This window comes from Dermochelys coriacea, chromosome 7, assembly GCF_009764565.3.
Source record: "Dermochelys coriacea isolate rDerCor1 chromosome 7, rDerCor1.pri.v4, whole genome shotgun sequence".
Taxonomy (NCBI): Eukaryota; Metazoa; Chordata; order Testudines; family Dermochelyidae; genus Dermochelys; species Dermochelys coriacea.
Window position 1 is genome coordinate 46103267 of NC_050074.1, and position 14770 is coordinate 46118036.

At 41.2% G+C, this 14770-nt stretch overlaps 1 protein-coding gene across 1 annotated transcript in view; it reads left to right on the plus strand.

The window, feature by feature from the left end:
• Positions 1–14403, plus strand: part of DOCK3 (dedicator of cytokinesis 3) — a 603029-nt gene extending 588626 nt beyond the window's left edge. Inside the window, 4 exon segments of the mRNA XM_043518507.1 lie at positions 834–921; positions 6667–6789; positions 7404–7486; positions 9792–14403. Coding sequence (XP_043374442.1) covers positions 834–921; positions 6667–6789; positions 7404–7486; positions 9792–10304 — 807 coding nt within the window. The 3' untranslated portion in view covers positions 10305–14403.
• The last annotated feature ends 367 nt before the right edge of the window (positions 14404–14770 follow it).

Below are 14770 nucleotides of genomic sequence, written 5' to 3' on the forward strand. Positions count from 1 at the left end.
TTGATACAGTAAAATCAGCATCGTACTAGTATGTTGCAATTATGGGTCCTCATTGTGGGGATGGGGTCTTCTTACTTTAAACCTGACCAGCAAACGCTGACCCATCATAAACTATCACATGACTTGACTTTGTACATGGAGCCTAGAGCATGGGATGGGCATAATTTTAGAAATAGAAATAAATGAATCAACTTTATAAATGCCACCACAATTGATAAATGAAATATAGGACCCAGTCTCCCAGAATCAAAGACTAATTAATTCATGATTCAAAACCCAGAACTCTTCAAAGCAAAAAAAACCTTCAAAACACTACCATCATCCCGCATCTCATGAAAACCATCCAGAAAGGGCTGGGAGCACAGCTGAGCCTGGCAGCATGATATGAAGGTCAAAAAATCAAATCTCTCAAATGATGGGGGACGCAACTTCCATAGTTAATTCACCTTACTGAGAACAACCCATCCCTTCAGAAATAAATCTAGGGAGCAATGAGGTTGGTTGCATTAGCTGATCTTGGCTGCCGTGGAATATACCAGGGCCATGGAGGTCAAGAAGTGGTTTCTGGAGTAACCAGAACCCAACCCCTATGAGGCTTTAAGAGTTAAAATTTCCAGGGACATTTAACCAATAAATGGCTAAAATGGTTTCTAATAAGGCAGTGCCTCCAAACAGTCTCCCATCTGCCCCTTGCCTACTGACATTCATGTGAAAGCTCAGAGGCTAGAGCTTTCCATGGATTTTTATCTTGGGCTCTTCAGCTATCACAGGGTTCTGTATTGGCAAATCTGTAACTGTTTTCACATTTCTATGCTGTCTCCCCTCATCTTTAGCCTCCAAATTTTCAGCGCGCCTTGATCCAGCAAGTGGTTGGACCATGCAAACCTTGCAGTGATCCCAATCTATCTGTTGCTGAGAAAGGTATTCCTTTTCTTAATTATGTTCTTGCATCTTGTAGTACTGTTACTCTGTTCATGCTTGTACATCTATGAACTTCCACCTCTGTACATTCTGTCACACTCTTAGGCTGAGAATTTCACTAAACTGAGAGCTTCTGCCAGCCTAAAGACAGCTAAGCTGATGCTTTAGATCTACAAAGAGATGCACAAGTGCCTCCACTAAAGAAGCTCTTTACCATTTGTTAATGACAATGGGCCAAATCCTGCAGTCCTGACACAAACTCCCACTGAGTTCAGTGGGAGCTTTGCCTGAGTAAAGGCTGAAGGAGTTGGCCCAAAGAAAATACTTATGTGTATTGAGCTTTTTTTCTTCAAAAGATTCTCCAAATTACCCTGTGAGGTAGCTTTTGACATTTCATCCTCATTAGTAGAGACGAACATTTTGTTAAATCAAGTTGTCATGGTTTTTTTAAGTTACAAACATGAATCCCTGTTGGCAAAAACAAATGCCTCATGCACATATCAAGGTCAGGTGGTTGACTGGTTAGTCTCTTTCAGAAAGTTTTATAATCCTCTGTAGGGGATAATCAGGGAATCCCAGCTCCTGAGCCATGTTGTGAATGTAAATAAATGCAGCTGCAGGCATACGTGCAACCTTTTGAACCATTACCACTGTCTGTAAGTCAAGAGTGCCATTAACCAACTCATTTTTTGTTAATGTTCATGTCCTGTGAATTTGTCCAAGCCCGTCTCCAGTGAGAAGCCCTCTGCACTAATTCTCATTGACAGCAGAGTGACACTAGCTGCTGAAGGGAAAAACTGTTCAGCTATAGCTTCCTGTGACAAAGCTCTGTCCTTGCCTCCGTGGGTCCCGCGTTTCCTGGCAGATTTCGCTAGCTTCAGAGGCTCACTGTGACCTTGCACGTAACCCTTCTCCCTCTAGAGACAAGGGTCACAGTCTACTGAGCCATTTTCATCAAAAGCCAGCGAGGGAGGTGAGGAGAAGTTATCCTTCCTTGCACAGCCTCTGTTGTCTCCCAGTTTCAGTGATTAATCAGGGGGCAAAGGTGGGGGGGAAGCCCGGGCCCACCCTCTACTCTGGGCTCCAGCCCAGGGACCTTAATAGTATCAGCTATGGTAGCTGACCTTTTAGAAACATGACATTTACAATTCCCTGGGCTCCTTCCAGCACAGCAGCCCTCACTTCCTCAAGCTTCACTTCACCCTTACCTCAGGGCCTCCTTCCTTGTGCCTGATATGGTGTGTACTACTCAGCCTCTCCAACAGCACAACTTCCTCCTACGGCTCCTGACATGCACACCCACCTGACTGGCTGGGAGGCTTTTAACTACTTTCAGCCAGCCCCTGATTGGCTTCAGGTGTCCCAATCTAGCCTTCTCCCTGCCTTCTGGAAAGTTTTTAATTGGCCCCAGGTGTCTTAATTGACCTGAAGCAGCTGCCATTTCACTTAACCTGGTACGAGGGATTTGTTTAGCCTGGAGCTAATATATCTGTCTCCCACTACTTTTCTATAGTCATCTGGCCTTGCCCCATCACACTTCCCTACTGCTGAACTTGACCACCAAGTGCACTCGGCTCCACCAGATGGTTTGGCTGCCTAGGTCAATAGTAGCTTCCATGGTAATTTCCTCCCTGGAGCATAGCTGGATAAAGTATTGGTTCCAACAGGCAGAAACCAGGCTCTGAACCATCCATCAACAGGATCATGTACAGTAGTTCTAGGCACTGATATGGGCTGAGGAGCAGATCCACGTAGTGTAATGGGCTAGTGGACTAGATTTACATCTGTTTTTCAGATTCCCTCTGATCAGTGCTATTGATTTCTCCCTTTTAATAAAAGTGCCTCAAGGAAAGGAAAAGAAATAAACTCTACTTTAATGCTTGTGGTTATCATACTAGTACAGAATATTAGTATGAATGTCAATTTTAGTCCCATCAGGGAAAGATTACTGTTGATCAGTAAAACATTGTGTAGGTTCAACATTTGACTTTTGCTCTGTACTCTCAAGAAGCAACATTGTTGCTTGGTAACCATTTTGTGGCACACAACTGTTGCATATTATTTTTAATGGTGGCACTACGGTATCCATTTCAAGAGTCTGATTTGTCTTGCGCGCCCCCAAGTTTCACCGCTCTTAAAAACTACTTGCTTACTAAATCAGACATAAAAATACAAGTGCAAGCACACTATTACAGAAAAATTGCTGACTTTTTCATTTTTGCCATATAATTATAAAATAAATGAATTTGAATATAAATATTGTACTTACATTTCAGTGTATAGTATACAGAGCAGTATAAACAAATCATTGTATGAAATTTTAGTTTGCACTGACTTTTTATGTAACCTGTTGTAAAGCTAGGCAAATATCTAGATGAGTTGATGTACCCCTGGAAGATCTCTGAGTACTCTCAGGGGTATGTGTACCTCTGGTTGAGAACCACTGCCCTATACTATAGAGCACCAAACTGGTAAAAATACCTATGGCTGGTCTTGGTGGTGAAGAGCCAGCATAGAGGTTCTTATTCAACTCCCTTTTCCTGTTGCCAATGTAGCAGAGAAAAGGACACAGCTGCGATGACCCTGCACTACGCCAATCCCTGGCTGTGTTTTTGGCCACTGGGGCTGTCATAAACATACAGCTAAGGGTAGCCTAGAATTCCTCCTTACCTGTAACGGGTTAATAAGCTCAGATAACCGGGTTAGCACCTGACCAACAGAACCAATGGGGAAAGAAGATACTTTCAAATCTTGTGGGGGGGAAGGGTTTTTTGTGCTCTTTGTGTGTGTTCTGTTTCGGGACTGAGAGGGACCAGACAGAAATCCATGTTCTCCAACCTATCCTAATCCAAGTCTCCAATATTGCAACCAGTATAGGTAAACCAGGCAAGGTGGATTAGTTTATCTTTTGTTTTGCTTGTGAATTTCCCTGTGCTAAGAGGGAGGTTTATTCCTGTTTTCTGTAACTTTAAGGTTTTGCCCAGAGGGGAATCCTCTGTGTTTTGAAACTGAATACCCTGTAAAGTATTTACCATCCTGATTTTACAAAGGTGATTCTTTTACCTTTCCTTTAAATAAAATCCTTCTTTTAAGAACCTGACTGATTTTTCCATTGTTCCAAGACCCAGGGGCTTGGATCTTTGATCATTTTGTAACCAATTGGTTACGATATTATTCTCAAGCCTCCCCAAGAAAGGGGGTGTAAGGGCTTGGGGGGATTGCTGGGGGAAGAGGAACTCCAAGTGATCCTTTTCCCTGGTTCTTTGTTAAATCACTTGGTGGTGGCAGCATTACTTAAACCCAAGGTACAAGGGAGAATTTGTGCCTGGGGAGTTTTTAACCTAAACTGGTAAAAATGATCTTAGGGGGTCTTTCATGCAGGTCCCCACATCTGTACCCTAGAGTTCAGAGTGGGGAGGGAACCCTGATGGGCTATTTGCAGCTGGTATAAACTAGAGCAGTCCTCAGTCTATTCTAACCAGCAGGATTGGGTGAGTGCAGAACTGAACTTGATGCCATCTTTGCACATACTACCCTGACCTGCACTCTGTACTGATCAGGTGCATCCCTGGAGCTGGTCCACCCTCTTTTAGGATTCTCACTCTGTCTCTTCCCCCGTCTCCTTCCACTTTTGGATTGGTGTTTTTAATGCGTGTTTATCTTTACATCTTTCATGTTTGAGGGTCTAATTTTGCAATCATTTTGATTTTATAATTGGCTCATTTTTTTTTCTTGGGAATCCTTTGCTTCCTGCTGAATCAGGAACTAATTAAAAAGCTCCAAGAGCAATATTTAAACAGAATTGTGACACACAGCCTTGGTTGTGGGGTGATCTTTATTCCAATCCACTACCACAGACCTTTAGGGACCATAAAAAACCCTTAAAGCTTGGGAAGTTTTGCCTGTTTATACTAGGGAGCTGAGACTCAGGAGTGAGAATCCTGCAAGATGATGTGTTCAGAGAAGCAGATTTACAAGGTAAGTAATATTTGCTCATGCAGTTGAATGGCTGGTGAAATCATGAAGGAAGATTGGAATTTGGTCAGGTGCCTGGGGCTGATACTCATGTGAATAGAGGATATCTTTTGATGGGATGGTCCTCTGAGTAGTAAAATATTTTCCTGGACTGGGGAAAAGATTAGGGAATTTTTAAGCTTCTCCAAGATCACCAACCCTCTTACAGAACATACATGTGTAGTCCAAGGTTAGACATTGATGGATTTGAAGGTAGTTTTAAGAGGATTTGGAGGTAGGTTTAAAAAAAACCCTCACCAAGTACAGAAATATGGAAAATATACAATGCCTGTCATGTTAAGAGTGAAATATTCACAGGTCAGTGACTCCTGGGACTGAAAGGCATTTCTTCCCCTCTCCAAGATACAAGCTGTTTCCTGGGCATATCTCCTCTTCCTACCCCATCCCCCTCCCTCAGCCACCATTAACTTTAGTTAAGTTTAAGGCCTATAAAATATTCTAGGCTAGCTGAGCGTCTCTTTGATTATTTTTTGCCGGTGGAGGCCCTTAGCATCTACTACTTTCATCCAATTATGTCTCCAAATCAGATGCAGAGGAATGAGGATAAGGTCCCATTAGAAAAAAAAATGTAAAATTCCATTGGCATCTATTGCGTTACAGTCCCTGTTGCATTTTCCACTTGCTACTTGGCATTAGTAGCCACGAGATGGACTCACTGCTATATCATCAGCTTTTTGTAACCCCACATGTATTCGCATCTTCTACTGTCAGACATATTGTTAGAACACGTATTTTCTGTCACTCAGAGCCTGCAAGTAAGGGCTAATATTTTTAATCAAAACTAGTTTCAGTGTCTTTGTTAGGCTCTCCAAATCATTTTGATTCCCCCTTCAGATATTAAACAATTTTAGAATAACCAACACAGCAGTAAATAGATAAAGTCGCTGTTACGGCACATTGATTAGTATATTGGCTGCTTCTTCTGATCAAGAAAGTGGTGCAGTGAGTCTGAAAGCAAAAAGGGTGTATTTTCTTTAATAATGAGAGTTCACATCTTTCCAGACATTTCAAATGTCACTCAGTGTAGAAGGAACAAGCTATTGCTTCTCAGATCTGAATGTATTACTTTAGGTTTCTCTGCCTGATTCTTTTCCATGCAAAACTGAAGGCATTTAGAGATCGTAACCAGTATTTATTATATGATTGTGAAGACAGGAAAGCTTTCTTGTCTTCTTTGGCTAAAGAAAATCAGGTCTTCTGATGGTAATTCTGAAATAGGGTTTTCTGATTCCTTATAACCACATTTTGAAAAATAGTGATCATAGCTAGTGATTAATTCTTTGCCTAGTAAATTATGCCATTAAAGGTAATGTTTTTGTTGCATTATGTTTAGATATGATCAGCTTAGTCATCCTCCACCTAGCCATTATGGTGCAGTAACAGGTTTTGATGTGTTTACTGAGGTTTCTGCCACTTAAGCTTGTATTCTACTTCTCTTTACCCTTACGTTTAAAATAATCACCTTTCTGTAGATTGCAGCCTCCTAATTCACTCTGGCCTTGGAGTCTGGCCCATCCTTGCAGCCAGAGAGCACACAGCTTCTCTTATGCTTGCTGCCTTCAGGTCCACCTTATGGTCAGGTACTACATCAAATGGCAAGGAGCCAGATCCACATACTCAGTTGAGGAATGGAGAAATGCCATTGCCTCCATCCCCAAGAAAAACTTGTAATGCAATGTTACCCAAGTTCAATCTGTTTCCATCCTTCAGCTGTGCCAGCAGCGCCCAGCAGCTGGAGCCTAGACAGCGGAACCAGAGAGGCCCTGCCATTCCTGTCTGCCCACGTTGGGAGCATCTTGGCCCCACCAGTACCGCCCCGAAGCCTACCCCATGGTAAGGAAATCCCCAGGAGGTCCACTTGATACGTCCTGTGCTCATACACAGATAAACCTAGGTCACAAGAAAGCCAACATTGACTTGTATGAGCCTTTTGTAAGGAGTGCAGGAAGAGAAGGCTATTTGGTCTGCTTGGTTGACATTAGATAACACTTAAAATTTCATCAGCTGCAGCAATAAGGTCGTAAGTTTTGGGACTAGAATTAGGTTTATGAGTAGTGTAAGCTGTCTTGGCTTCTTGTTGGTAACTATCCTCAGCAGTAGCTTAAGGCTGTCAAGATATTAATTGTGTTTCCAGACATTCGGCATTTGAGAGCCTGCTGCCTTGCCATGAAATCCTTGATAACAGCGGTGGGTAGAATTCTGTTGTTGCTACTGAACTCCTCATTTGCACTTTGTAACAGATACACTTTGGGTTACCCATTACAAGGATTGCTTTACAAGATATATGGTAAGCTTTGGACTGGAAATGGGACTATCGGCAGTTGGACCTGGTTACCTGATGTTACAGAGGACTAGAACAATGAATTCTTACTGCCTTGAGGTTGTACAGATCTGTGAGCCCCCAGCTACAATTCTTTATTAGTATTTTATTCCTTGTCTCATTTCAGGTCACTACTCACTGCACTTTGATGCCTTCCACCACCAGCTCAGTGATGCTCCTCCAGCACTGCCAGCTCGGACATTGCGCAAGGTAAAATGACCTCTCAAGGTTGCAGGACACAGCATCCAGCTAATTTGGTCATTAGCAGTTATGATCAATTCCAGAATCTCCAGCTCTCGTATACTTTCTCCAGCCTGCCTTATTCCCGTTTTGTCTGAGCAGTAGAAAATACATCATCTATTTCTAAGAAACAGAAATTCAGACTGAAGGCTGACATGGTGATTGTCTACACCAAGATTTCCATTAAATGGACAGTTTGCTGCTGTTTCAGTAATCAAGTAGCCCATAGATATGTTTGTGCTCTCTTTTGCCCATAGGAGGCTTACCCTCTTTTACTATATATATGTATTTTCGATCCAAGAACACAATCTTTTGAATAGCCAGTTCTAATCACAGTTGGGACTCTCATGCCCCTCACATAGGGATTTTTGAGAGAGGTTGAAGGCAGACTAGCAGCATTTTTATCTTTTTGGCCTACTATCCCTTTTGATTCAAATTGATACAGAAATGGGGGGATAAATTGTTTAGTTGTCAGCTCTCTTTAGATTGCCCTCCAGAACAAAACAGAATATCAGTTAGTGATTTGGCAGGTCATCTTTTCTCTTCTTAAAGTAGATGCTTTCCACTCTGTGCCTCAAGAGGCAAGGGTTAGTTACTCTTTCCTGATACATACAGAAAAAAAAAGGGTCTATGACCTCATCTGGAACTCATTGTTTTGAATGAAAACAGTAAAACTAAAGCTTAGCCTGCTGTCTCTCCAATCAGTCCTTTTCATCAAATAATAAAAACCTCTAGAATCAATCTGCCAAAGAGAGTGTTATTTATTAGAGAGCAAACAAATTGCTAAGGGTGTTCATTCATTGCTATTCCCTTTAGGGCCAGATTTTCAAACATGCACACAACAGGTGCACCTGCATGTATGTGCTGGCAAATGAATCAGTTGGGCCAATATACATCAGTAGGCTGTATACTGATGCTTTCTAAAACTTGTCTCTCTCTGTGTGCTGCTTCCAGCAGAGCAGTAAACTGAAATTAACAAGATTTGATGAATGCTTTAGAAATTGCTCCCCCTTTGTTCTTTTTCCTTACTCCCTGCTCAGTGTGCATCAGCAGTGGAGTAGAGAGAGGAGCAGAATAGGTGATTGCAAGTGTGAAATTAACAAAACTCTCTGACATTTACTGCTATTAAGCTTCAGCTAACTTTTTACTTTTACTTCATCTCTGAGGAGCCAGGCAGCAGAGCAGCATGCAGGCTGGGAGGAGAAGCAGTAAAGGGAAGAGAAGAAGAGGGGAATAAAGTAGCACAGAGTACCTGGAAAAGAAGCAGAGGGAGAAGGGAAAGAGAAATGAGAGTATAAAGTCACAGACCAAAAATCCTTATGGCTGTGGAAGGTCCTGCTTGGGTGGAGCTACTTCCTCATAGCCTCAGAGAAGATTGGGGACAGGGCTGGATAGCCGCAGATCCACTTGCAAAACTGATTGATTCCCCATGAGACCCCATTGGACCTCACTTGCAAACAGTTTGGTTTCCAGGACTGGGAGATGGGGAGAGGACTGGACATGGAGAATAGAGAAACAACAGGAAAAATATAGACATAACCTCAGAAAAAAGACAGCTGAGAAAGATTAGAGAGAGAGGGAAAAGGAGAGAGAGGAGAGAAGAGAAAATTGGAAACTACAGAAATAAGATAAATGTGGAGATGCCCACAATGAGAGCTACAGGAATTGGGGGGAGACAGCATGCATTAGGCAGGGCAAGGATACACAGTGTGACATTAAATCTTTTAAAATAAAAAGACAAAAGGAAGCTAGTTAATATGTACTCTTGAAAGGAAAGGAAAGGAAATAGCTACTGAAACAATTTTAATAAATAACAATTACTAACTTCTAAATAGCAAAACTACTGAAAAAATAAATCAATGTATAAAAACTTGTAACACATTTTAATGTTTTCACTGTAATATTTGTGTTGCAAGATTTTACATAAATACCCTGATATTTACGGAATGTAGGAGATCCTAGCAAGGCAGGTGTGGTGAATGGAAGATGCTGGGATATAGGACAGGTTAAATAGGATTGGAGAAGAGGGTGTCACCACCATGACTGCTAGTTTTTTACTGTTTGATGATGCATCCAGGAAAAACACATTTGCCTGTACAAACAGGTATTTGTACATGGAAATCAGGTTGTGGGTGTACAAATGGCTCAGATTTCTTATTTTCTTAAATACAAAAGTAATTAGGCAGTAATTAATGAGCTGTAAACAATGAAACATGGCCACTGAGATGCAAAATTGCCTAATCACAGATTTTAACATGTGTTTTTCTTTAAACAGTCTCCTCTTCATCCAATTCCTGCATCACCCACAAGTCCCCAGTCTGGCCTGGATGGAAGTAACTCCACTCTGTCAGGCAGTGCCAGCAGTGGTGTGTCCTCCTTAAGTGAGAGTAACTTTGGACACTCATCTGAGCCCCCTCCTCGCACAGACACCATGGATTCTGTCCCTAGCCAGGCCTGGAATACTGAAGACGACTTAGAGACACCCTACCTCCCTGTCAGGTACAGTCTCTCTGAACCTGAAGTTCTGGAGTCACTCAAGTCCCAGCCATGTCGAAGTCACTCTGCTCCATCTGGAGTCATTCCTCAGGACACTATGGACCCTCCAGCTCTCCCCCCAAAACCATATCATGCTCGGCTCCCAAACATGGAGAATGAAGAGGAAATGATGCTGATGATGGAAGAGGAAGACAAACACCGGCCACTGCATCGCAAAATCTCCCAACCAGCTAGTGGTGGAAAGGAGGAGCAGGCCAGGGTAGCATGGGAGCATGGCATCAGTGAGCAGTAAGCCGGACTGCCTGGAAAGATGCTTGTGTAGTAATTCCAGGTGTGACCAGAAGAAAGATGTAAAAGTTTAGGACTCAGAGGAGAGAACAGTAATCCAATTCTTTACTTTCTACTGCCATGAGTTAATGTCTGGAGCCCATACAAAGTTTGGGCTGGCATGTGAGGTTGCTGCTTTCCTTTTTATTGTATTTTATACGTTTTGGTTTTATGTTATTTTTAATTATTATTTTTTGTGTGCAGTGGGTGCTTTATTCCTTCTGCAGTTTATCAGACCACACAAAGTGGCATGTAAGTTGTTAGCCATAGAGACTTGCAGAAACTGAAAAGAATTGAAATATTGAAGGGGGGATGTGGCTAATTGTTTTAAAAAGCTTTCCTCCCAGTTTTGAGATGCACACAAGTAGAAGCAGTTGCACTAGGGACATGTTTCTTTGCTGCATAGAAGTGAAAGCTCATTGCTGAATTCAGGGATTCCATGAACTGTCAGGCTGGAAGGTGCATTCTCTGCAGGCAATGGAAACTCGGCTGTTCTATGAAGAAACTGGCTTTTCCATGTTTGTGACCATAAACAGCTTTACAGTAGTCTCCTGCATTGACTCAGTTGTGATGAAATGATCTAACCAGTGCTGACAGGCTTCCATATTGATTTTTGAGGTATCATTTTAAACAAACTCTGCCTCCTTTGGTTGTTCATGGACATGTACTTGGTTTTTCATGTTTTTGTTCCTTAATTTCATTTTTTTTCCTGGGTAAGCCAGCTGCTTTTCCACTGGAGTCATAGTCCATATCCACCTTTACTGCAGGGGAAGAGAGGGTTATGTAGCCTTTAGGGCTGCAACCTAATTCTGAGCCTTTTCTCATGCTTAGCTCTGGGCCAGTGGTTGTCACCAGCACTTTTATTCCAGTCAAGGAACCAGCTGAGTGGCTCATGCAACAACTGCTTGATAACTCAGCAAGTGAGAAGAGAAGGCTTGAATACATCATATCCAGTCCTTGCTTCAGGACTGAAAGTCTGCACAATCCACAACAACATCCATTAACTGTGTTTGTTACTGTAATATCCTCTGTTCCCTTCTGATACATTTTGCTGCTGCTGCTACACAATGCCTCCATCTCTCCCTTCAGATAGGAAACCCTGTGAGCTGCAAGAAATGCCCAGTGTGTAGTGTGCACTCCAGCTTCAGGGATTTTAAAGATTAACTGTAAGAGGGAAGGGGGGAGATGTTTATTCCCTTTTTTGCTTCTTTATGGTGTGTAAAGAAGACTTGAAAAGTTTTTCTTTTTATTTTAAGGGTTTTTTTCCCTCTTTGTTTTTTACATTGCACAAATATCCAATCTGGACTTCCCTTTTTTGCTGACAGACTGTAGAATGAAGAACTGTAGAATTCAGTGCAATTATGATGTGACACAAAGCAAGAGATTGAGACCAGAGCAGTGGAGTGGGGAAGGGAATTTTAGTCAGGCTGTTCTAAGTTCTAGGGTTTTTTGTTTTCTTTGTTTAACACCTGCTTAGTACCTGACAAATGGGAGAAGAACTTTGTTGGTGAAAGATCCACTAAAACTGCCATTTTATTTGAGAGCTGAGAAATTTCCAATTTTTCAAGTCCTTTGAGAAATCTTCCAGCAAAAATAGGGAAGAAAATATCAAGTATTTTATATTCATGATATTTATAAGATAAATAAGCAAAAAATAAAACCCCTTATTTCAGCCATTCTTTATAATTTTATAATAATCCGTAGTACTTGTACAGCACTTTTCATCTGTAGATTGCAAAGCACATTCCAGACTAGGATCATAAGTAACAATGCCCCTCCTCTTTACAGTTGGAAGAACTGAAGCACAGAGAAGTTAAGGGATTTGCCCAATACTACACAAATTAGTGGCAGAAATGGGAACAGAACCAAGGTATCCAGACTCCCAATTCTGTGCCCCATCCATGCTGTTTCCTATATATCATAAACATTATAAAGAAGCAAAAAAGGAAACATTTCCCTTTGCAAGTCACCTTTAGCACTACCTCTATACAAAGTGATAGGACAAATATACCATTTCCAAATTCTCCTGAAAATGATAATCTGTATCAAGTTTGGACTCAGGTGGCCATTGTATAGAGGTGGGTGTTGAGATTATTCATTTATTCTTTCTTAAGCTCTAGCCCATGCAAAAGAAATATTCTTCTGTTTTCTTCATTGGCCTGCCTGGCTAGAAGAAGATCTATCCCGTTTCCTTTACTTTTGCTAGAGCAGGACACCTGGAATCATTGTATCCTTCACCATTGAAACACAGGTGTTAAAATCTGATCCACAATGGGCATTTCATCTCTTGCATAAATGCCAGGGCAGGTCTGAGTAGAAATGAAAAATGGTGAAGCTCTTAAGAGCCAGAGTCTCAGCTGGTGTAAATCAGGGTAGCTCCATTGAAATGAATGGAATATTCCGATCTACACCATCTGAGAATCTGGCCCAGGATCTTCATATGAAACTTTATTAGAACAAGACGCTTGTTTTCCTTTTTTGGTAGAAGGGTTAAACATTATTGTATCTGGAAATGTATTAAGCTCTCCTTTAGAGCAAAAAATAAGATGTCTGCGCATAAAGCTTTGTGTGTAAATTGGAGTTAACATTCGAGTGAGTCTAAACATCCAGCCAGTGTGACTGAGTAGAGCTAACTGCTAACCAGAGTTCTAAGGGACTTCCTAATGCATATCATGCTGCACTGATTAGAAGGACAGTGTCCGGCATGGAGATGCCCAGCTTTGATGTGTGATTTTATTTTATTTTTTGGTAAAGGCTTTTTCTAAAAGTTAGATGATCAGTTAGCTTATATAAACAAATGTCAGCCAATTTTACAGCAGGTCCATAGCCACCAAGTTTCATGAAGGAGCAAATTCAATTAACACAAACATATTAGATTTGAGTCTCCAAGGAATTATTCAGAACCATGGTCAAATTTTTGCAAAATACTTTTTATTCTTTTTAAATGCCTAATTTCAGAGGGCAGTGGCGATTGTGGTGGGGTGGAAAGAGAAGGAGGTGGGGGAGATTCTATTATAATTAAGATCTGGTGAGTGTGACACTCATACTACTCTCTGGGGCAAGTATGCTTGGCCAATAGCAGCATGAAAATTAAACCCAAATTAAGCCCTGGGATAAGTGGGCACAACTACATTTTCTGAGTTAGGGCTGAATTTGGCTACCAGGGTTTGTTTATTGTGCTCTGTGTAACTATAGTAAATAGAGATAATTTATAAGGAACATGGTCATTCCATACTCATGTAACAAGTTTGAAATTGAAAATGCTTCTTTTGGGTTCTTGGGCCACCACTTCTCTGCTGAAAGCCTGGGCTATTAAATTTTCCACCACTGGTGTTTACACCCTCTGTCTGGAGGAAAAGGAAAGGGCAGAGGCAATGATGGAAACAAAGCAATGAGAAGAATTGCATTAATCTGCCAGTTAGTTGCTTATTGATTGGAAGAATGTTTTGGTTGTGTTGCCAGGTGCAAGACCACGGGATTTTTTCCTCTTTTTGTTTGTTTGTTTTTGTTTTGTTTAACCTTTATTTCCCTCTTTGGGTGGGGAAGGGGTTATTACATATCTGTTGGGGGAGAGAAGGCAGCCAAATTGGAAAGGCTGTAGAGCAGAAGGAGAAAAAAAAGTGTGATATTTAATTTTTCCTTCATGCATTTTTTGTATATATCCCATTTGAATGCTGTGTATTTGTACAGGAAATTGAGCAAAAAATGTATAGATTGTGCTGTCTGACTGGTACTCTGCCCTGTAAATGTGTTTTTAACCTCTGGCATTCTGTGCTTATTTAAAAAAGGCAAAAACCTCTAACCACTTCTCTTTTGTGTATTCATGTTTAAAAAAAAATCAATAAAAGCTCTCTTAACTATAATGGAAAGCAAACATAAAAGAAAAAAAAGAATTTGAACAAGTGTCCTAAAGGTATTTCATTGTATATATTGTGATAGCATGTTTCCAGAACCAACAAATAAGTGATGTGAATTTTAGATGTAAATAGCTGCTGGGTTTTTTTCCTTCCCCATTCACTCGACTGCTGTGATGTGGAATTAAAGATTAATACCTGATATTAAAACATTGGGTTAATGTGTATTCATTATGGTCTTGCTGAGAAGGTTGTCCAGATGCTGCTCCTGGTGTTCGCAGGGTCTGTGTGTGCTAGAGACAGAAACAGATAGTGTATTTTTAATCCTGTTTATCTTGCTCTACCTTCTTCTTGCAGGTGGAATCAAAATCCACAACAAAGAAACCAGACACAACCCAGCATTTTGAGGGTGGGAAACTACTGAGGAGTCAAAAGGAAATCCAGGAACATTACATGGGGAGAGGGAACTGATTCCAAACTGCCTCCCTAATTGGATAATTGCTGCTGTTTGAATTAAGAAGACAGTTGTTGTTTTTTAAAATTTAAATCACCTAGTGCCAGGATGTCGGATCCAGCC